The sequence below is a fragment of the Bombina bombina genome, chromosome 3 (assembly GCF_027579735.1).
Source record: "Bombina bombina isolate aBomBom1 chromosome 3, aBomBom1.pri, whole genome shotgun sequence".
Taxonomy (NCBI): domain Eukaryota; kingdom Metazoa; phylum Chordata; class Amphibia; order Anura; family Bombinatoridae; genus Bombina; species Bombina bombina.
The window spans coordinates 243,600,381-243,624,196 of NC_069501.1; the positions used below are offsets into that span (position 1 = coordinate 243,600,381).

General features: G+C 37.9%; 1 protein-coding gene across 2 annotated transcripts in view; it reads right to left on the reverse strand.

Annotated features, from left to right (window-relative positions):
* Positions 1-23,816, reverse strand: part of SERPINF1 (serpin family F member 1) — a 92,308-nt gene that overhangs the window by 11,415 nt on the left and 57,077 nt on the right. For both annotated transcript variants that reach the window (XM_053706221.1, XM_053706222.1), the window contains exons 2-5: positions 21,840-21,922; positions 20,335-20,518; positions 15,325-15,480; positions 10,045-10,248 (exon numbers count right to left, since the gene is read on the reverse strand). In XM_053706221.1, coding sequence (XP_053562196.1) covers positions 10,045-10,248; positions 15,325-15,480; positions 20,335-20,518; positions 21,840-21,914 — 619 coding nt within the window. In that variant the 5' untranslated portion in view covers positions 21,915-21,922. The remainder of the gene's footprint in view (positions 1-10,044; positions 10,249-15,324; positions 15,481-20,334; positions 20,519-21,839; positions 21,923-23,816) is intronic.

Genomic DNA, 23,816 nt, shown 5'->3' on the forward strand with positions numbered 1-23,816 from the left:
CAATTTTTACCTAAAGTTGTGAATTTTAACAACATTAGTAGAGAAATTGTTGTTCCTTCCTTACGTCCTAATCCTAAGAATTCTTTGGAGAGATCCTTACATTCTTTGGATGTGGTAAGAGCTTTGGAATATTATGTGAAAGCTACTAAAAATTTCAGGAAGACTTCCAGTCTATTTGTTTTATTTTCTGGTCCTAGGAAAGGTCAGAAGGCTTCTGCTATTTCTTTGGCTTCTTGGTTGAAACTTTTGATTCATCAAGCTTATTTGGAGTCGGGTCAGGCCCCGCCTCAGAGAATTACAGCTCATTCTACTAGATCAGTCTCCACTTCGTGGGCTTTTAAGAATGAAGCATCAGTTGATCAGATTTGCAAAGCGGCAACTTGGTCCTCTTTGCATACATTTACTAAATTCTACCGTTTTGATGTATTTGCTTCTTCGGAAGCAATTTTTGGTAGAAAGGTTCTTCAGGCAGCTGTTTCAGTTTGATTCTTCTGCTTTTGATTTAAGTTTTTTTCTTTCAAAATGAAAATAAACTTATTTTTTGGGTTGTGGATTAATTTTTTCAGCGGAATATGGCTGTTTTTATTTTTATTCCCTACCTCTCTAGTGACTATTGAGTGGAAGATCCACATCTTGGGTATTGATATCCCATATGTCACTAGCTCATGGACTCTTGCCAATTACATGAAAGAAAACATAATTTATGTAAGATCTTACCTGATAAATTAATTTCTTTAATATTGGCAAGAGTCCATGAGGCCCACCCTTTTTATGGTGGTTATGATTTTTTGTATAAAGCACAATTATTTCCAAATTTCCTTTGTTGATGCTTTCTACTCCTTTCTTTATCACCCCACTACTTGGCTATTCGTTAAATGGAATTGTGGGTGTGGTGAGGGGTGTATTTATAGGCATTTTGAGGTTTGGGGAACTTTGCCCCTCCTGGTAGGATTGTATATCCCATATGTCACTAGCTCATGGACTCTTGCCAATATGAAAGAAATGAATTTATCAGGTAAGTTCTTACGTAAATTATGTTTTTCAGCAAGCTTGGATACACAATGTCCCAGATCTGTGGGCTGTGGACATAGTATTCCAGGGTTACAGAATAGGATTCAAGTCTTGCCCTCCAAGGGACATATTTCTCCTATCAAGACTATCCACAAACCAAGTAAAGAGGGAGGCCTTCTTAAGCTGATTAGAGGACCTATACTCCCTGGAAATAATTGTTCCAGTTCATGTAGAGGAACAGGGACAAGGATTCTATTCAAATCTCTTTGTGGTTCCCAAAAAGGAGTGAACATTCCATCCCATTCTAGACCTAAAGTGCCTCACAAATTCCTCAGGCTTCCATCCTTCAAGATGGAAACTATTCGTTCCATTCTTCCATTGGTTCAGGAAGGTCAGTTTATGATGACCATAGACCTAAAGGATGCATATCTTCATGTTCCCATTCACAGGGATCATCACCAGTTTCTAAGGTTTGCCTTTCTGGACAAACATTTCCAGTTTGTTGCACTTCCGTTTGGCCTTGCAACGGCTCCCAGAATATTTACAAAGGTTCTGTGGGCTCTTTTGGCAGTGGTCAGATCCCAGGGAATTGCAGTGGTGCCTTACCTAGACGACATCTTGGTTCAGGCGTCCTCTTTTAAACTAGCAAAATCTCATACAGAGATGTTGTTATCTTTTCTACGTTCCCACAGATGGAAAGTGAATCTGGAAAAGAGTTCCCTTGTTCCAGCTACAAGGGTGTGTTTCTTAGGGACAATCATAGATTCCCTGTCAATGAAGATTTTCCTGGCGGATGTCAGAAAATCCAAACTTCTTGCTTCGTGCCTTTCTCTCCAGTCTGCTATTCATCCATCAGTGGCTCAATGCATGGAGGTGATTGGTCTGATGGTTGCTTCCATGGACATCATTCCTTATGCTCGGTTCAATCTGAGACCTCTGCAACTATGCATGCTCAGGCAATGGAACGAAGACCATTCAGATCTCTCGCAGAGGATAGATCTGAATACCCTAACAAGAGACTCTCGTGGTGGATTTCACAGGAATTGTCAGGGTCATCTTCTTCTTCCTCCTTAAAACTTCATTCCAATCATCCCTCACTACCACCTTAACTAAATTACCCACAAACCACTAAGTGCATTTGTATAAATCCTACCAGTTGTCGTTTCTCCTTGCTGGTTTATTAAAGTTCGTTGTCTCCAATAGTTTGCTGGACTATTCCAGTCTGGAGTTGTTAACTCCTTGTTGCTAATCTAGCTACCTTGTATTTTAACTTTAGATCCTATCTACAGCAGTCTCCACTCTTCACTCCTGGGTCGTGACCTCATCAGACACGGCCGCATCTGCTCAGCGTACCTACAGCTTTCACATCACGCTGTGAGAAATTACAGACAGATCACTTCAGGTTTGCACTGCTCTCCAGGGACAGCTGTTCAGAGCCTAATCAGCATAACTAGCATGCTCCACTGACCCTGCTCCCTATCCAGCTCGGGAGGTCGTGAGTAAAACACATATTGATACATGTGTTTGATCTTCCAGTTAAGATTCTACCGTTGCTCCTGTTAAAGGGACACTAAACCCACATTTTTTCTTTCATGATTCAGATAGAGCATACAATTTTAAGCAACTTTCTAATTTACTCCTATTATCATTTTTTCTTCGTTCTCTTGCTATCTTTATTTTAAAAGCAGAAATGTGATGCATAGGAGTCGGCCCATTTTTGGTTGAGAACCTGGGTTATACTTGCTTATTGGTGGGTAAATGTAAGCCTCCAATAAGCAATCGCTATCCATGGTGCTGAACCTAAAATGGGCTGGCTGTTAAGATTTACATTCCTGCTTTTAAAATAGTTAGCAAGAGAACAAAGAAAAAATGATAATAGGAGTAAATTAGAAAGTTGCTTAACATTTCATGCTCTAGCTGAATCATAAAAGAAAATAATTTGGGTTCAGTGTCCATTTAAGTGATGCTGTTATTATAAGATTCTTATTCTCACTGACTACAGCCGTTTAACTTTGCTGTGTTAATATTTTCCTCTTTACCATTACTTTGTAAGTTGCTGCCTTTAGCCAGCATTGTTTATGCACTTCTGATGCATGTAATAAGCTTATTTTAGGCTACATCAAGCCGAGTAGTAACTTCCTATCTACTTGGTAGTAGATAGTGTTAACCACTTGTCACATATACCAAGATATACTTCAGTTGATTGTGTTCCTTGTTCACAAGTTCATGTTGTTTTTACAGGAACATCTATATTGGGGCAATTGCTTCCTGAGACCTTCCTGGGTGATTGTGACTACGGACGCCAGCCTGTTAGGCTGGGGAGCAGTCTGGGTCTCATTAAAAGCTCAGGGTCTGTGGACTCGGGAGGAGTCGTCTTCCCATAAACATCTTGGAGTTAAGAGCAATCTTCAATGCCTCGACAGCTTGGCCTCAATTATCTTTAGTCCGGTTTATCAGATTACAGTCGGACAACATCACCTTAGTGGCTTACATCAACCACCAGGGAGGATCTCTGAGTTCCTTGGCTATGAAGGAGGTGACTCGCATTCTGCAGTGGGCAGAAGCTCACGATTGTCTCCTATCTGCTATCCACATTTCAGGGGTGGACAACTGGGAGGTGGATTTTCTGAGCAAACAGACTTTTCACCCTGGGGAGTGGGCTCTTCATCTGGAAGTGTTCTCAAAGATAACCCTCAGGTGGGGGGTTCTGGAGTTGGATCTGATGGCGTCTCATCACAATGCCAAGCTCCCAAAGTACAGTTCAAGGTCAAGAGATCCTAAGGCTGCTCTGATAGACGCTCTATCGGTTCCTTGGATCTTCTCTCTGGCATACCTGTTTCCTCCGTTTGCTCTCCTTCCATGAGTCATTGCTTGTATCAAACAGGAGAGAGCATCTGTAATTCTAATAGCTCCTGCACGACCTCGCAGAATCAGGTTTGCAGATCTGGTAAAGATGTCATCTCTTCCACCTTTGAGGTATCCTCTAAGGAAGGACCTTCTACTTCAGGGTCCATTCCTCCATCCAAATCTGGATTCTCTGAAGCTGACTGCTTCAGGCTCGTAAACCTGTTACTCACAATATTTACCATAATGTAAATATTGGTGCAAATCTAAAGGTTTCTGCTGGGGCCGGGTAAAGATTCCAGAGAATTTTCTTTTCTTCAGGATGGCCTGGAGAAAGGTTTGTCAGTCAGTACTCTGAAGGGTCAGAATTCTGCACTGTCTATTCTTTTGCACAAACATCTGGCAGATTTGCCAGATGTTCAAGCTTTTGTTCAGGCCCTGGTCAGAATCAGACCTGTGTTTAAACCTGTTGCTCCTCCTTGGAGCCTTAACCTCGTTCTTAAAGTTTTGCAGCAGGTTCCGTTTGAGCCGATGCATGTTGTTGATATAAAATTGTTATCTTGGAAGGTTTTGTTTCTTTTTGCTATTTCCTCCGCTCGCAGAGTTTCTGAGCTTTCGGCTCTGCAGTGTGATTCTCCGTACATTATTTTTCATGCAGATAAGGCGGTCCTTCGTACTAAGTTGGGTTTTCTCCCGAAGGTTGTGTCGGATCGAAACATTAATCAGGAAATTGTTGTTCCTTCTTTTTGTCCTAATCCTTCCCATAAGGAACGTCTTTTGCATAACCTGGATGTTGTGCATGCTCTTAAATTTTACCTTCAAGCGACTTAAGATTTTTGGCAATCTTCTGCCCTGTTTGTTGTTTTCTCTGGAAAGCGTAAAGGTCAGAAGGTCAGTTTTACTACCCTTTCCCTTTGGTTAAGAAGTGTTATATGTTTTGCTTATGAGACAGCTGAACAGCAGCCTCCTGAGAGAATTACGGCTCATTCCACTAGGGCTGTCTCCTCTTCCTGGACTTTCAAAAATTAAGCTTCTGTGGATCAAGGCGGCAACATGGTCCCATTTGCATACTTTTTCCAAATTCTACAAATTTGATACTTTTGCTGAGGCTTCTTTTGGGAGAAATGTTCTTCAAGTGGTGGTGCCTTCTGTTTAGGTCTGCCTGCCTTGTTCTTCCTCCCTGTTCATTCTGTGTCCTCTAGCTTAGGTATTGGTTCCCACTAGTAATTGAAATGACGTTGTGAACTCTCCATGCCATAGGAAAGAAAACAAAATTTATGCTTACCTGATAAATTTCTTTCCGGGCATGGAGAGTCCACGACACCACCCTCTTTCAATTTTAGTTCGCCAGTTTTTTTGAGTAAACCTCAGGCACCTCAATACCCTTGTGTTTCTTCGTTTCCCATTTTCCTTTGGCTGAATGACTTCGGATTATGGGTAAGGGAAGTTACACTTAACAGCTCTGCTGGGGTGCTCTTTGCCTCCTCCTGCTGGCCATCAGGAGTTGAATATCCCACTAGTAATTGGACTGAAGTTGTGGACTCTCCATGCCTAGAAAGAAAGAAATTTATCAGGTAAGCATAAATTTTGTTTTATTTGTCTGTTTTTCTATGTATATTATAACACTTATATATAACACTTCTGTGCTCTACAATTTCTGCAATAAGTATGGCTAAGCTTCCTCCAAGTCCGCTCAGGGATTTGTCTGATAATCTTTCTACTGTTAAATTTTTATGGTTACTGATTCTCGAACAGATCAGTCCAGTTAAGGAAGTCTTTCACATATTCACACAGACTCCTCAGATTTGTCTTCTGTAGGTGTTTTTTTTTATGATAATCAGCAATTAGTTCTAATACAGATATGTAAGAAGCCTATGTGCAGCTTACTGGTAAAGCTTTTGTCTCTACAATTCTGCTGCTACTGATATAATACCCATGTCAGCTCAGACATGTGACAGTTGATGTCTTTAAGAAGTGCTTTATAGAGTGCCTTCAGCTCCTACAATTGCTTTTGACGAATAGGCCAAGCCCGGACCTTTATCAGTTTTCTGAGTATTTTTTTAAAAATGTTCCCTTTTTTGGCTTCTATTGTAAAGCTTTGGGGTTTTTTTTCTATGTAGACATAATTATCGCTTTAACCATATGATTTACTGTTCTCTTTAAAGATAGTTCATTTCAGGAATCCTATGGTTAAAAATTTGGTTTATTTCCTTTTTCTTCTACACGTGGGTTCTCTGTTTTCAACAGCTTTTACATAGCTGAGGTAATTGCAGTCTATTCACTTTTATGAATATATTTCTGATTTAATTTCTGAAGTCTCTGTTGTAGATTTTCAAAATCTTTTGAATCTTCTAAACTCAGTAAATTCCTTAGGGTTAAATTACAGATGGAGCGCAAATTTGCGCTTCTGCTAACGAGCTAACTGCGCTAGAATTAAATTTGCACGTTGAGTAGCACGCATATTTCAGGTTAAGATTTTGCGCATGCACTACCCGACACACATTAATCCTGGGACTTGAAAAGCTGCGATCACAAGATCGCGCTCTCTCCCCATAGACTTCAATAGAGCAGGATCTCTAACCCCCCCCCCCAAAAAAAAAAAAACCCAGTCGTGTGCTAACCCAAATAGGCACTTTAGACAGAAATATTTCAGAATGTATATGTAATTACAAGTTTCATAAGTGTCAAAGGCTTTTATTGACAATTACATTAAGTTTATGCTAAGAGTCAATATTTGCAGTGTTGACCCTTCTTTTTCAAGACCTCTGCAATTCGCCCTGGCCTGCTGTCAATCAACTTCTGGGCCACATCCTAACTGAGGGCAGCCCATTATTGCATAATTAATGCTTGGAGTTTGTCAGAATATGTGGGGAGGTTTTTGTTCACCCGCCTCTTGAGGATTGACCACAAGTTCTCAATGTGATTAAGGTCTGGGGAGTTTCCTGGCTATGGACCCAAAATTTTGATGTTGTGTTTCCCAAGCCACTTAGTTATCACTTTTGCCTTATTGCAAGGTGCTCCATCATGCTGGAAAAGGCATTGTTCGTCACCAAACTGTTCTTGGATGGTTGGGAGAAGTTGCTCTTGGAGGATGTTTTTGTACCATTCTTTATTCATGGCTGTGAGCCCACTCCCTTGGTGGAGAAGCAACCCCACACATGAATGGTCTCAGGATGCTTTACTGTTAGCATGACACAGGACTGATGGTAGCACTCACCTTTTCTTCTCTGAAAAAGGTTTTTTCCAGATGGCCCAAACAATCGGAAAGGGGATTCATCAGAGAAAATTACTTTACCCCAGTCCTCAGCAGTCCAATCCCTGTACCTTTTGCAGAATATCAGTCTGTCCCTGATGTTTTTGCTGGAGAGAAGTGGCTTCTTTGCTGCCCTTCTTGACACCAGGCCATCCTTCAAAAGTCTTTGCCTCATTGTGCATGCAGATGCTTTCCCACCTGCCTGCTGCCATTTCTGAGCAAGCTCTGCACTGGTGGTGCCCCGATCCCACAGCTGAATCAACTTTAGGAGACGGTCTTGGAGCTTGCTGGACTTTCTTGGGTTCCCTAAAGTCTTCTTTACAACAATCAAACCTCTCTCCTTCAATTTCTTGATGATTCGATAAATGGTTGATGTAGGTGCAATCTTAGTAGCAGCAATATCCTTTCCCGTGAATCCATTTTTGTGCAAAGCAATGATGACTGCACATGTTTTCTTGTGGGTAACCATGGTTAACAGAGGAAGAACAATAATTTCAAGCACCACCCTCCTTTTAAAGCTTCCAGTCTGTTATTCTAACTCAATCAGCATGACAGAGTGGTCTCCATCCTTATCCTCGTCAACACTGACACCTATGTTAATGAGAGAATCACTGACATGATGTCAGCTGGTCCTTTTGTGGCAGGGCTGAAATGCAGTGGAAATGTTTTTTTGGAGATTAAGTTAATTTTCATGGCAAAGAGGGGCTCTGCAATTAATTGTAATTGATCTGATCACTCTTCATAACATTCTGGAGTATATACAAATTCATGGCTATGACTACGGCGTAAGCCAGTTGGTGCTATGCCCTCCTTAAAGGGGCACTGAACCCAATTTTTTTATTTCCTGATTCAGATAGAGCATGGAATTTTAAGCAAGTTTCTAATTTACTCCTATTATCAATTTTTCTTCGTTCTCTTGCTATCTTTATTTGAAAAAGAAGGCATCTAAGCTTTTTTTTGGTTCAGCACTATGGATAACACTTTTTTATTGGTGGATGAATTTATCCATCAATCAGAAAGGACAACCCAGGTTGTTCACCAAAAATGGGCAGGCATCTAAACTTACATTCTTGCATTTCAAATAAAGATACCAAGAGAATGAAGAAAATTTGATAATAGGAGTAAATTAGAAAGTTGCTTAAAATGTCATGCTCTATCTGAATCACAAAATAAAACGTTTGGGTTCAGTGTCCCTTTAACTGCTGATGTACTTTTCTGTTTCCTGGTTTTAATATTAGAAATAAAATATTTGGATTTTAATTTTGAGCTTTCCATCTTCCTTTTGTGTATATACAAATTGCCATAATAAAAACTGAGTCAGCAGACTTCATGAAAATTAAGAAAACACTAAGTCCCCACTGCGAACAGTGATTATGAGGTGAGACAGAAGCGCCAAATAAGTCAGGATGATGATAATTCTGTAAATCCACACACCATAAGGCAGCTCTTCACAAATGGACAAAGTTCTAGATGATAGGGAAATATAAAGAAGAAGGTGCTCCAATGGTGTAATATCTCTTAGATCAGATCCCTCCAAAAAAAGATAAACCCCTAGGAAGGATACTCACAGATTCCTGGCACTTATCACAAAGTGCAAAATAAAGTGATCTGGGTCATTAAGAGCTACCTCGGAGGTTCAAATCTGGTAATGCAGTCCTGGTATCCCACAGGATATAGTGAACACCATACAGGAACCAAGGAAGTCTCAACAAGTGATATACTTGGAGAAAATGTAATAAAAAGTGTGGTAAAATGGTCTTATATATGCTCCTGCTATTACCAAACCAGACTTTCTGTCACAATATATATATACACACATACACAGTGCACTCCACTAATATTGGTACCCTAGGTAAATATGAGCAAAGAAGGCTAATAAAAATAGTTTTTATTGTCTAACCTTTTGATCTTTTGTTAAAAAAATACACAAAAATATTCTGCTGTCATGGATATCAAACAATTGCAAACACAACAAAGGTTTATCCAAAAAATAAAAATAAATAAATATGCATACATTATATATATATATATATATATATATATATATATATATATATATTTTAGTCAATACTCCTTTTGCCAAGATAACATCTCTGAGTCTTCTCCTCTAATGCCTGATGAGGTTGGAGAATACATGGCAAGGTTTCAGAGACCATTCCTCCATACAGAATCTCTCCAAATCCTTCAAATTCATCATGTGAGCATAAATTTGTTTTTGGCTTGTATATGGAGCCAAAGGAGAAAAAATACATACAAAAATATGCGCTATATTAAAAAGCATTGTAACTTAATCAAAAGTGTGAATCTTAGAAATATCCAAAGGAACCTGCAGTAGAGGTTGGTTAAACATGGGTTGATCAGTTGAAATTGGCAGAATGTTTACTTTTTCTCATTTGAATACCTGCAGCAGAGATATGAAATCCAATGGAATTCAGTTAGTCAGCTTCAAACATGCATCTGTCTTCACTTTAAGGGGTCAATTTATTAATGTGCGAGCGGACATGATACAATGTAGCGTATCATGTCCGCTGCACATCAATAAATGCCGACAGCATACACTGTCAGCATTTATCATTGCACCAGCAGTTCTTGTGAACTGCTGGTGCCATATCGCCCCCTGCAGATTCACGGTCAATCGGCCGCTAGCAGGGGGTGTCAATCAATCCGATCGTATTCGATCGGGTTGATTTCTGTCCACCGCCTCAGAGCAGGCGGACAGGTTATGGAGCAGCGGTCTTTAGACTGCTTCTTCATAACTTCCGGAAACACAGGGCATCAAGTTCCGTATGGAGCTTGATAAATTGACCCCTAAAAGATTAAAACCATACACTTGTGAGAACTTTACATACATACTGTTATATTCAGTTAAACTGGAGAAGTAGATAAGAATGTCATCTTAGCAGTTATGGACATATAAACATGAACTCTGTGCTTACCTTTGTAATATGCAGCTCCCAGTAGAAGGATACTAACACTGCTTGGAATTTCCTTAAAAAACTTTACCACATTGCCCCCTGTTTGTTTCTGTACAAAGTCATTGGCTTCTTGAAGGTCTAGGCGAGTACTTCCGGACAGAACCCTGGGCTTATTACCATAGAACTTTTCCACTTGATTCATAAATTCCAGCCTTAGCCTGAGTCCTTTGAAACAGAAATAGTGGGTTAGGTTATGTTACTACCTTTAAAATAAAATTAATATTTATTGTATGCCAATTTGCCTAAATACATAGTATGTGACTAGGAGAAAATACTCTGCCCTAATTTCCATTTCTGTTTTAAACTTTGTAAACTGGCGATAACAACACAAAGACATTAATGGATATACTTTTGTTACCACCAGCTTACACAGATTACAACAGCAATGGAAATTAGGTCAGGTGGCTTTATTGTGAGGTACAGGGGGTTTCATCAAGCTACAGAAACAATATAGAAATGAGTGGCGATAGAGCACTACTGGAAGCATATGCTGTCCTAACTATGGACTAGATTATGAATGGCGCACTAACTTTTGCACGCAAGCGAAAAGGGTTTTATCACGGCTCTTTGCACTCATCAGAAGTATTGCACATATTACAGGTTGAAAGTAAACGTGTTTGCTTGAGTGCTATTGAATTTAACACGAGTTGGGATAACGTGACTTCAGAGTTCTGGTTAACTGTCATGCTCGACTAAAAAGTTGCACAAAACACATCAAAATTACATTTAAAAGTACAGTTACACTCATAATAACACTACCTAAAAATATATATTTAAAAAAATTAAATATAAAAGTTATTAAGGCTAAAAGATATGAGGTCTCAGGTGTTCCAAACAAAAAGCAAGCAAAGGGCTTTAACATAGAGATACATACATACATATGTATAAATATGTATATATATATATATATGTTTATATGTGTGTGCATATGTATTTATAAGCATGTATATGTATTTACAGACATATATACACATATAAACACATAAGTACATATGTATACACATATAGACATATACATAAGTGCATTGGAGCCCTTTGCAGTCAAGTAGCTTAAAACATGTAAAACCATATTTATGCAATATTCATATTTCACATTCCAATCTTCTTCACATAGGGAAATATTATCTATGAAGTTTTAAATAGATATTCATACTATTCTTGACAAAGTTCTGTTGTAACGGAATGAAACGAGTAGAGGATTTGTGTTTCTGCGAGGCCACCATATACTCCTGCATTGTTCAGTATTGGTTAGTGCTGAGGGCACTCTAATGCAATGAAACTCCAGTCCGTAAGCATGAGTGAAATGAAAGAACTGCCAAACGTTGGGTCAGATGACTTAAGACCATGAAAAACTGGAATGTTTTATGAACACACTTGTTTTATCTTTTGAGTAACTGCCATACTGTGTAGAGCTATAATAAAATTGTTTTACTCAGCATTTGATTCAGTTTTGCGCTTCTTTTCTATTTTGCTATATAATGCAATGTGAAGAACATTGGAATGCGATAAAAACATGATTGGGTTTGTACGGAGTAAGCAGCATACGTTGTGGGAGGAGTTTGGAGTAGACATGCGAAACTAGCGTCTCTGGTGTGAGTACCACGCCACCATCTTCCCAGGATCAACCTAAGTCCTTGGCAAGGGACTGTTGTAAAACCCTTACCAGGTGCTCCTTACGTGGAGAGGTTCACCATGTAAGCCTGTCGACCACAGAAGCTTCTATAGCCAAATGGGCCAACTCGCTAAGGCCACCGCCATATAGCCCGATCTAATCTGACACAGTTTGAATCCAGTCTGACACCCAGAGCACCGAGAAAAGGCAGAGAACTGTCTGGAACTGAAGCTCTGTGTCGGAACTGCTCCTTTTTCCTGTCGCAGCTTGGCCAGTAGAACAGAAAGGTGCCAGTACCATCTGGTATCATAGCTAGCATCACCAGTGTAGGTGTGCTCTCCCAGGACCCCTCAAGTGGCAAGAGTGTTCTTAGAGCAGCCCCAATAAGCAGCTCATAGACCCCTTGCCCTAGGGGTAGGAGGCTTTACTTACTCCTAGGGTGCATTACAACCAGCCTTGTTAGCTTTGCCGACACAGGAGTATTCTCCCAGGACCCCTTCAGTGGCAGGAGTGTTCTCAGAGCGGCCTCAATAAGCAGCCTCAATAAGCGGCTCACAAACATACTGCCCCAGGGATAGGAGAGTTTATTTACCCTACGTAAAGAGACACAGATGTACAGGATTTTCATGGTTAAGCCGTGAAGACACGGATCTCGTTGTGATCGCTTAGGATGAGAGCAGTTTCCTTGTGGGGTCATCATGTACACATCTAGGGCACAGGAGTCACCCACAGCATTGGCAGAGTTCGACTTAAAGTTTGCTCTATACTGGAGAACCACTGGCTAGGACGACATCCAGAGCAAATGATCCAAGGCAACTTTTCACCATCGTCCCCAGATAAGTACTTAATTTACTGTTTTTTGCTAGCTTGTCTTTATAAAATTGTGTCTCCATCTGATTGATGGAATTGCAGTAAACAGGAGCAATTAATATTTCAACGTACACCATATAAGAGCTATAGCTCCTGCATTATTTCTGGGACAGCCAAATAAGGAACATCACTTGGTTTCTGAGTGCAAAATCTTAACCCATAGCAGTAAGGGTTAACTCTGTTAGTTCTCAGAACTATGTGCAATTGTATGAATTGCTGATACAGTACCTGGTTGGACTGCTACAGCTACATAGGAGAGGTATAGGTCACTCACCTCAACACAGGATGATAAGAAAACTGAATTTTGGACAAAAAAAAATGTAATGGTTTACTTTTTGTTATATGTTATCTCCTGATTTGTTTGTGCGTAAGGGTGTTCGGTTTTTCCACTTTTGTGCTCCATTGAAGTCTATGGGGGAATACGCTAGCACGGTCACGATATTCCAACTTCAGCTTTTTGCCCATATCGGGTTAGCTCTCATATAAATTCACTTAAATTCACTAATGTCACCATACTTTAGTAAATTAGCAGTGTACAACAACATGGAAATTGGGGAATCTGTAAAGGACATTTTGGGTTACAAGTGGTGCACTAATGTTAGTGGGCATGCGATATTGCAATATTGTGCCCGTGTTAATTTGTGAACATATTACAATTTGAAAGTAAAGGCGACCACACAAACGCAAAATAAATTTGCGCTCATCAGGTTAGTGCAACTGAAGTCCTCGCTTAAAGGGTTAGGGCTAAATAAAAAGTAGCACCAAACACAACATAAATACATTAAAATAATGTGTTACACTCATATATACTGGTATATTTCCCTCATCTCTAAAACATGCACTGGTCACACCTATCCTCAATAAACCTTCCCTCGATCCAACCTCACCTTCCAACTACCACCCTATTTCCCTACTCCTTCTTGCCTCAAAGCTCCTCGAAAAGCTAGTTTACGCACGTCTATCCCATTTCCTTACACTAAACTCTCTTCTTGACCCACTGCATTCTGGATTTCGTTCCCATCACTCTACAGAGACAGCAATTGTCAAGGTTACCAATGACCTACTTACAGCAAAATCCAAAGGCCACTTCTCTCTGCTTATCCTCCTTGACCTGTCTGCAGCCTTTGACACTGTTGACCAAACCCTCCAATCCTTCGGCATCTGTGACACAGCTCTCTCGTGGTTCTCTTCCTATCTGACTAACCGTACATTTAGTGTAGCCTTCTCCGGAGCATCCTCTGCCCCGTTACCAATTTCTGTTGGGGTACCTGAAGGCTCTGTCCTTGGTCCCCTTCTCTTTTCAATCTACACGTCGTCACTAGGTTCCTTAATAAAAGGGTTTCAATACCATTTGTATGCCGATGACACCCAAATCTACCTCTCTGCACCAGACCTACCTCCTTCCTTACTAACCCGTGTCACTAACTGTCTATCTCACATCTCATCTTGGATGTCCTCTCACTACCTTAAGCTAAATCTCTCCAAAACTGAACTCCTTATTTTTCCCCCTTCTTCCATTGTCTCCACCCCCAAAATTTCTATAACTGTTGTTAATTCCATCATTACCCCTACCCCGCACGCCCAATGTCTTGGGGTCACACTTGACTCAGATCTTTCCTTCACTCCTCACATTCAGTCCTTGGCTAAAGCCTGCCGCTTCCACCTTAAAAACATTGCTAATATTAGTCATTTCCTTACACAAGATACAACCAAGATTTTAATCCACTCTCTCATCCTTTCCCGCCTCGACTACTGCAACTCCGTCCTCTCTGGTCTACCTAGCTGCCGCATAGCTCCTTTACAATCCATTATGAATGCCTCTGCCAGACTCATCTTCCTTACTCGTCGCTCTTCATCTGCTGCACCTCTCTGCCAATCCCTTCACTGGCTTCCTCTTGCCTCTAGGATTAAACATAAAATCCTCACCCTGACATATAAAGCTCTCAACTGCACTGCTCCCCCCTAAATCTCAGAACATGTCTCTAGATACTCTCCCTCCCGTCCCCTTCGATCAGCTCAGGATCTCCTCCTCTCCTCCTCTCTTGTTACTTCCTCACATTCCCGTTTACAGGACTTCTCCAGACTGGCCCCCATCTTGTGGAATTCCCTGCCTCGCTCCATAAGACTCTCCCCTAGTTTTAACAGCTTCAAGCACTCCCTAAAAACTTTACTATTATGGGATGCATACAACCAACACTAACCTTCCTAACTCCATTGCTTTCCCCTTGAACCCCTTAGAATGTAAGCCTATGGGCCCAGCTGTTTACAGATCGCTTCATAAGAGCCGACTACAACAGTGAAACTCTCGGCAGGGCCCTCTACCCACTTGACCCCTACAAAAGCTATCCTGTATACCGACTATGTTTACAGCGCTGCAGAATCTGTTGGCGCTCTACAAATACCTGATAATAATAATAATAGTAATATACACTATCTGATACAAAATATTAATATCAATATTAAAAAGTTATTAAGATTAAAAGTTATACGGTAAATGACAAAGTATTTTAATATAAAGGGTTATAGTGGAAATATACATACATATACATGTCTAAATATGTGTTTGCATGTGTATTTATGTTTTTATATATATACATACATACATACATATAAACACATATATACACATGTATATATATGGAGCTGGAATAGTTTTCTACATGTACAAAATATATTATGCTACTTCAAATGATAAGAGTGGGACACAAAGCTAAAGTATATATTACATAGGGGTGATATATTATTCTACAATTAATTACTTCTCTCAAGAATAATCCTAGATGCAGTTTTGACTCCTTTTTCTGGTGAAGAAAGGCTGGTGAGTAACTCCTTGTATGTGCTGTGGAGATCAGGATCATTAAGCAGGTCATAGTACAGAGCCCGATGAATGGAAGATTCAGTCCTTTGGCCAGTTCCTGTACAAAGAAACAAATGGAATCAATTACTTTTTCATTCAGACTTGTGTTCCATAGCATGGTAGTAACGTTTCAATTATTTATTCTACATGTAAATAGAAGGACAAAAAAATGTGAAAAAGGAAATACTCTGTTGTATTTGAGTATTTTATAACTGCACAGCTGTTTGCATATAACTCATGCACAGGGGTTTAACTCATAGTTAAAGGGACACTGAACCCAATATTTTTCTTTTGTGATTCAGATAGAGCATGCAATTTTAAGCAACTTTCTAATTTACTCCTATTATCAATTTTTTTTCGTTCTCTTGCTATCTTTATTTGAAACAGAAGGCATCTACACTTTATTTTTGGTTCAGAACTCTGGACAGCACTTTTTTATTGGTGGATGAATTTATCCACCAATCAGCAAGGACAACCCAGGTTGTTCACCAAAAATGAGCCGGCATCTAAACTTACATTCTTGCATTTCAAATAAAGATACCAAGAGAATGAAGAACATTTGATAATAGGAGTAAATTAGAAAGTTGCTTAAAATGTCATGCTCTATCTGAATCACACAAGAAAAAAATTGGGTTCAGTGTCCCTTTAAAGTTAGCTGCAGACCACAAATGCACTACTAGAACTTGATTGGTGGTTACACCCATGCACACTTGCCTCTTGTCGCAGGTTTACTATATGTTTTCTGCTAGGTCCTAGTAGTGCACTGCTGACTTCACAGGGGTCACATAGTAATATGCATGAATAGTAGAATAATAACATATTACAGCTTTATCTTTTTTTTCCACTTTTTTTTTTTAATTTTTCGTTTTTCACTTTATTCACTTGTATGTCCCTTTAATTATGTAGCGTTCTCAGAGTAATGAACCATGATGATTTTACCATTCATTCAAAAGCAAATGTGGATAGTGATTGATATTAACTCTAGAAATGTAAAGAGACATTAAATATCTCTTGATTTTGTGTAAAAATGTTGCTTGTCCCATGCTGCCCGTTATCTGCAAACACTGTAAATCAAATAGCTGTCTTATGCAATTTGCAGCATTTTAAGTTTGTGTGTTTGGCCTCTAGGGAGTATGGGAGGAAGCACAATTAATACACAAAGGCAAGAGGCCTTTAATGTCCATTTTAAAACAATACCATATAAGAGACACTTCAGAAAATCTTAGGCTGACTTTTAAAGATCATAAAATGTGTATACAAGAGTAGCCAATCATAAAGCTTCCAGTTTTCCAACAATGCAGGGGTGATTGGTCAAACTTTAAAGAGACATGAAAATCAGAAAAATTATTTCATGATTCAGATAGAGAATACAATTTTAAACAACTTTCCAATTACTTATATTATTTAATTTGCTTCCTTCTCTTGTTATCATTTGCTGAAAGGTTTATCCAGGCAAGCTCAGGAGCAGAAGAAAACCTAGGTTCTAGCTGTTGATTGGTGGCTGCATATATATATATCGATTGTGATTGGCTCACCCATGTGCTCAGTTAGAAACCATTAGTGCATTGCTGCTCCTTCAACAAATGATACCAAGAGAATTAAACAAATTAGATAATAGAAGTAAATTAGAAAGTTGTTTAAAATTGTATTTTTATCTGAATCATGAAAGAAACATAGCTGTGAGGACATTGTGGCCAGATACTTTGTAAAACATAATACTGGCCTATATTCATTAACATTACAGAGAAAAGCAGACATTAAAAAAGTAAGCCTGAGGGCTGAGGCCATGAATGTCTCAACAATTTTGAGTTAAGATAAGAGCACTCAGCAAATTTAAATACCTCAATTTTAAAAGTACAATGAGCTCAAAATCAAATTCTCAATAAAATGCTCAATTACGGTAGACAGCTAGTCAGGCTATGTTGCCAGTAGTTGAGTAGGCTGCAGAAACCACTCCCCATCAAACCCCCAACCCCCTTCTGAAAAAAGTAAGCAGCTCACAGTGTAATCCCATTTTATCCTTCCATGGATACATTATTAATAGAATTACAGACCATAAAGATCTAATGTTGTTACCAGTGTGTACAATTACTATAAGCAATATTTTGTGTTTTAAGTTTATGTTTTACTCTGTTATTAAGGAGAAGCCAGTGCAACCACCAGAACAAACTGTATAGCTTGCTAGGACTTGTATACTAAATAGGTCTGGAGCAGACTCCATTCATAATGCTGACACATTTGAGATTAGAAAGACACTGCCACCGAGTGCCTAAACAATTTTACTAGAACTTCCTCTTAAAGTGGTGAAAAAAGTATACATTATGCATATTCTTAAATAAAATAATTAATGCATGTGACCCATTCTTGCTGCTTGCTGATCAAATCAGAGTTCTGATGTCAAAGTAATGTTTCATATCTGTTAATTTAATCAGCAAGTACACTTTAACATCACTTTAACATCACTTTAAATGAGAAAATAGCTCCTGTACAATAAAGGGCCTAATTATCACTTGGATTCAAGATGGCATTGCCCTTATAAAACTTGGCATGGGCTGGCTTTCTTTAATAAAGGTTTTAAAAATGAAAATTTTTATGCCTAACTTTCCTGTTATTTAAATATTGTGCTTTTTCCACCCCATAGAGAAAGGTTGGACCACATACTGTATGCTTGAAGCCGTTACAGGCAAATCATACACTTTGGACTCTCACTGGCCAAAGCAGAGGCAATAATATCAACATAGTCAAGAGGCTAATTGCCTTAATTACTATGAAGGATTTCAATTAGGATTTCATTTAGCACTACTTTTTATAATACTCCTTATTTGAAAAAAATTGTTTAATCAATTAAAATTTGTTCAGTGTCATTTACTTAAGTATTCTGTTATTATTTTTACATACATAAACGGATGGCAAAAATCTATCCACCAGATACTAAAATGTAGTTTTTCAGAAATGTAATCAGTAAAGGGAATCTTTAAATAGAATTTGCTTCTAAATGAGTTTAACTCCGTCAGGGCAGAGCTATTTCATACTTCGGTAAGAGTACTGTTTTTACTTTTTTGGCAATCATTGCATTTACAGATAAAGCTGTGAGGTACCCACACAAATCATATCTAATTTCTTTTAACAAACAAGTCTTTTATAGAAAATAACTTTAGCTTCTCCAATTACCATAATATGGGAAAATGCCACCATATGAAATTAAATGTTTTTTGTCATTTTATATGGAGTACACTTAGCAGCACAGAAGTAGACATGTGCATTTCGTTTCGTTACAAATTTAAATTCGGACGAATTTGTCAAATTTGGAGATTCAGATCGATTCGAATTTCCGAACTACCGTAGCACCGAATCTAACGAATAAATCCGAATAAGTTCGGATTTATTCGTAACATTCGGATGGCCATGGACTAATCACAATTACACTAGTATTGTACTCTATATTAGGTTATATCACTCTGCTATGGGTTACACCTAATATTACAGTACATAATACTAGTCTAATACACAGCACATCCCACCTAACACATACCAAACTTCTGAATTTACGAATCGAATCCAAACTGAATACATCTGAATTTATTCGAATCCGAATGAATCCGAACGAATCCAAAACAAATGCATTTGAATGTATTTGAATCGATCCGAAAACGAAATTCGAAAACATCCAAATCAATCCGACACGAACCGAAACAAATTTTTTCGCCGCGCACAAGTCTACCCAGAAGTAATTATTTCCTAAATTTTTCTAACACATACTTTATGGTCTCACATTTAGCAGCAGTTCACCTTTCCAAAACACCAAAATATAGGATCTTATATTAACATTCTTCAATAAAAAAATATAATACTTGAAATGTAGAAGATAATCTTACACCATTTTATAGTTTATGCAGAAAATGATTAAGCATAAAATATCTAAACATAAAAATATTAAAGCAAAGAGCACTTTAAAAATCACCTAGAAGACAGGTGATTGCAATTCCTATGGCAACCACTTGCTACCTAGAAGGGTATTGTATGTGTATTATATGCGGTCTTTAGGGGATAGGGGCTCCTTTTGTGTCACTAACTCCAGGAGAGTGCCATTTTTTATGGCTATAAACATCTAATAAAAGAAGTATGATTCCTCATATACTCTCTGTGTTTTATTGGGGGAATATGGGCTCTAAAAGTTCCTGCACCCCCTCATCAGAAACTGAATACATGCTCAATTGAGTCAGTCAATCACTATTCTTATGGGGATTTTCTAAAAATTTTAAGACATCTGACTCCTAATTTAGAAGAGAACAATTCCCTCTTTCACTGGGTTTCATATACCTCTGATTGAATCAGAGGGAGATATAGGGGCAATACAATAGTAGAGCAGGTGATCACAATGACATTCATCCCTTTCAAATAAGCAGCCATTTGTTGCTCAAGCATAAACCAGGGAAGGGGGAAGCACTTTATGTTCTGCTTAAGGTTATTGCCATTTGTATTGCAGTCATCTCAGGGGCGTAAGACCCCTCATTTAAAAAATGTAGACTCCTGTGATCTGGGAGTGCAGTATGGACTTTAAAAGCCGCCTCCGCCTTAAAGGGACACAACCCAATTTTTTTTTCTTTCATGATTCAGATAGAGCATGCAATTTTAAGCAACTTTCTAATTTATTCCAATTATCAAATTTTCTTTGTTCTCTTGCTATCTTTATTTGAAAAATAAGGCATCTAAGCTAAGGAGCCAGCCAATTTTTGGTTCAGTAACATGATTTTGTGTATCACACACAGTTTCTGCAAAACAAAATAGACATAAACCAAAGAAAGCAAGAAAGCACTATTTATAACATAATTACAGTCTGATTATACACAGTACACGTTACAAGGTACTAGAAATCTGTATACACCCAGTTGTTTCCCGTTCTAAAACTCACCCAAAGAAAGGCTGGAAAGAGCAGTGGCAATGGTGAGGGGGGACATTAATATGTTGCTGGAGGGATTCTTGTTTGCTAGTTCACGGTAAAGATCATATCCAAAGTTGGATGCAGAAGAAGAAAGACGGTTAACTGCACTTTTGTAGAAGGGATCCTCTTCCTCTTCTGTCTCAGTTGTGGGAACCTAGAAACCCACACATTATATTAGAAAATAATATTACACCCTTGGATAGGAGAACTTTCTTTCAGAATTTCTTATTAGTATTCAGTTGAGAGCTTATACTCTGGAATTAGTATACTTTAATGAAATTGCATATAATGGCTCTGATTTATCATGAACACTTGGTTTCCTTTGATTAATTAAAAATCATTGGTTCATTGGAATTTTTGCTTAAAGGGATATGAAACCCAAAGTTTTTCTTTCATGATTCCGAGCATACACTTAATAAAAAACTTTCCAATTTACTTCTATTATTATATTTGCTTTGTTTTCTTTATATTATTTGTTGAAGGAGCAGTAATAAACTACTGGGAGCTAGCTGAACACTTAAAGTAAAGCGAATAGCAAAAGGCATATATGTGCATCCAACAATCTGCAGCTAGCTCCCAGTATTGCATTGCTGCTTATGAACCTATATCAATTTTTTTTCTTATAAATCTATTAAAGCTTTATTGCTGATATACAGCCTGAAATTGTAAGAAGAATTTATTACATGCTATATTTGCAGCCAATGAGGCTGCAGATGATGGTTGCCAAGAGGCAGGGTGCATATAAATTTGTTATTGTGCACTTCATGGCATAAATCCGTCACCCGTTCGATAAAGGGACATTAAGTCAAAATCACAATTTCATGATTCATAAAGATCTTGCAATTGTTTTTTAAAAATATATATTATTTACTTTCATTATCATATTTATTTATTTCTTTTAGTATCCTCTCTTTTCCATTAGAGCATACATAAGTAGACTCAAGTGCAGATAAGTGTTTTGAGTTCAATGAGGGAGTAGTGTTGAAATCTTTGTAATAATGTTCTACATTGTTGCAATGCAAACAACACTGCCATATACTGCACAAGATATGTGAATGATCATGAGCCTACCTAGATATTATGTTATTAATGGGAGCTAAGTTTAAGCAGAGTACTAAGAGAAAGATGTTATTTGATAATATGAAAGGGTTTTTTTTAAAAAATGTAACCTCTATTTGAATCATGAAACTTTAATGTTGGCATCCATGTCCCTTTCAGGCTTGAATGAAGTTTGATAAGGAAGAGAAGCATCTGAGGACTTTTGGTTGTTTTGCCACTTTTTGCTGTGGTTACATAATACATACATTACCGCATTACAAGAAAAACTGTTTACCCTCTCAGTGGGGTAAGATTCCCTGTTTGTAGCCTACTCCCTTCCTGTCACCTGGGAATTGTGTGTAAGATGGTAAATAATTCTCACTAGGGAGGCTTTGTAGGTACGTTTGTTTTTGGATCTAACAAACAGACGTTCTCACCTCCTCTGCAACATCTTGAGAGCGGCTGGTGGCGAATATGCCTGCGAGAAGGAAAAGAATGTAGACCTTCTTCATGTTGAATCCTATGGAAAGCATAAATTAAATTATAAATGTAGGCACTTTATAATGGTTCCTCCATATAACATCACAGAAAATATCAGGTTACAAAAGTCTGTCTGAAAGAATCTTGCCTAGGCTACATGCAGCCCATGCTAATTTTATGTGATGCTAACCACTGATATACAGTCATAATTTGCTGTCTGTGTACGGAATTGCTGATGTTAACATGTATGTGTTTTAGATTTTTTGAAAATACAAACAAAACCATATCCATAACCTGATAATTAGAATGAACCACATTAAAAAACTTCAGGTGCAGCAATGCACTACTGGGAGCTAGCTTGTGATCGGTGGCTGCACATATATGCCTCTTGTCACTGACTCACCTGATGTGTTCAGCTAGCTCCCAGTTGTACAGTGCTGCTCCTTAGCCTATGTAGGTTAAACTGGAAAGTTATCTAAATTTGCATGCTCTATCTGAAATATGAAAGGTTAATTTGCTCATAATCAGCTCTGCCTGCCCTCTTTTTGTCCCATCTTTGCACATGAAAGCGTACAGCATCTAGAATCAAACCTGCCCATGTCTGTATCTTGCCTGTCCCAATTCACCCTGACTCTACCGCTGACCCCTTGAAACTGCAGAAACTCCTCCCAGGAGGATCTGAGAAATGTTACTAGGCATGAAACTGGGAACAGTTAGGACTTAAAATTAGCATTTTTGCATTGATTCCCAGTACAGCTGCTATGTATTCTTTTGACTATTTCACTGCTGAGCCACTTCATGCCTCTGTTGTAAATCTATTATTAGTAATTTGCCCTTATTTCATCTGGTTTTATCAGACCAATCACTTAAAAAATACCATAAACTACAAATAGGCATCACACAATGCAAACTATACATTTGTTTTTTTGTCATTTTCTATAAAGCTGGTGTTAAACAACACATATGTCATTATTTCCTAAATATTTTCATCAGACACTTTATGATTTAACATTAATTTCTCTTTTCCAAAACATCCAAATTTAGTGTTTTATACCTATGTGTTCCATTAAAATGTAGCAATTGAAAATTGAAAGATATATAATTTTGTCACTTTGCATCATCTTCCATTTAAAGTAGAAAATGAGTAGGAATAAAATATCTATAACTATAAAACTGTTACATTTCACAGATTTCACAGAGGGGTGATGTAACTCATTTTGATAATAAACATTGTCCTCTTGCCAAAAGTGACATAATAGCATTATAAAAACAATAATAATTATTGCACCAAAATATCTTTTCTCATAATGTTACCTATTTACATTATTTCAAATATTTGATTTATTCAGATTTTATCAAATTTATATTTGAGAAACAACTATCAGTGAGACTGGGCGTCTGCAGAATGTTTTTATTTTTCCAGGGGGTGGGGGCAAAATGATTAAATGTGCCAAGACACACACACACATATATATATATATATATATATATATATATATATATATATATATATATATATATATATATATATATATATATATATATATATATATATCCCATAATGCTACTAGTCCCAGGAAAAAGCTTACTAGTACACTATAAATTTTAGAGTCACTATTTGCTAAACATTAGAACACATTTATACATTATTTTTTTGGGTATAATAAAATGGATATCTTTATCCAGACTCCTTATAAATGAAAATACAAGGAGCATATAGTTGTATAATATTTATTAATTACAAGTTGAAAGTAAACTGTTTTCACAATGGAGATAACTCAATGTGAGCAAAAATCTGAACATAGAATATTATATATTAACGTATTCCCCCATAGAAGTCAATGGAGCACTAACTTTGAGCCCTTATAACTTTTTTTGTTTTAAATAAATTTTATTAGATGGTGTTTTTATGAGTGTAACTGTACTTTGTAATG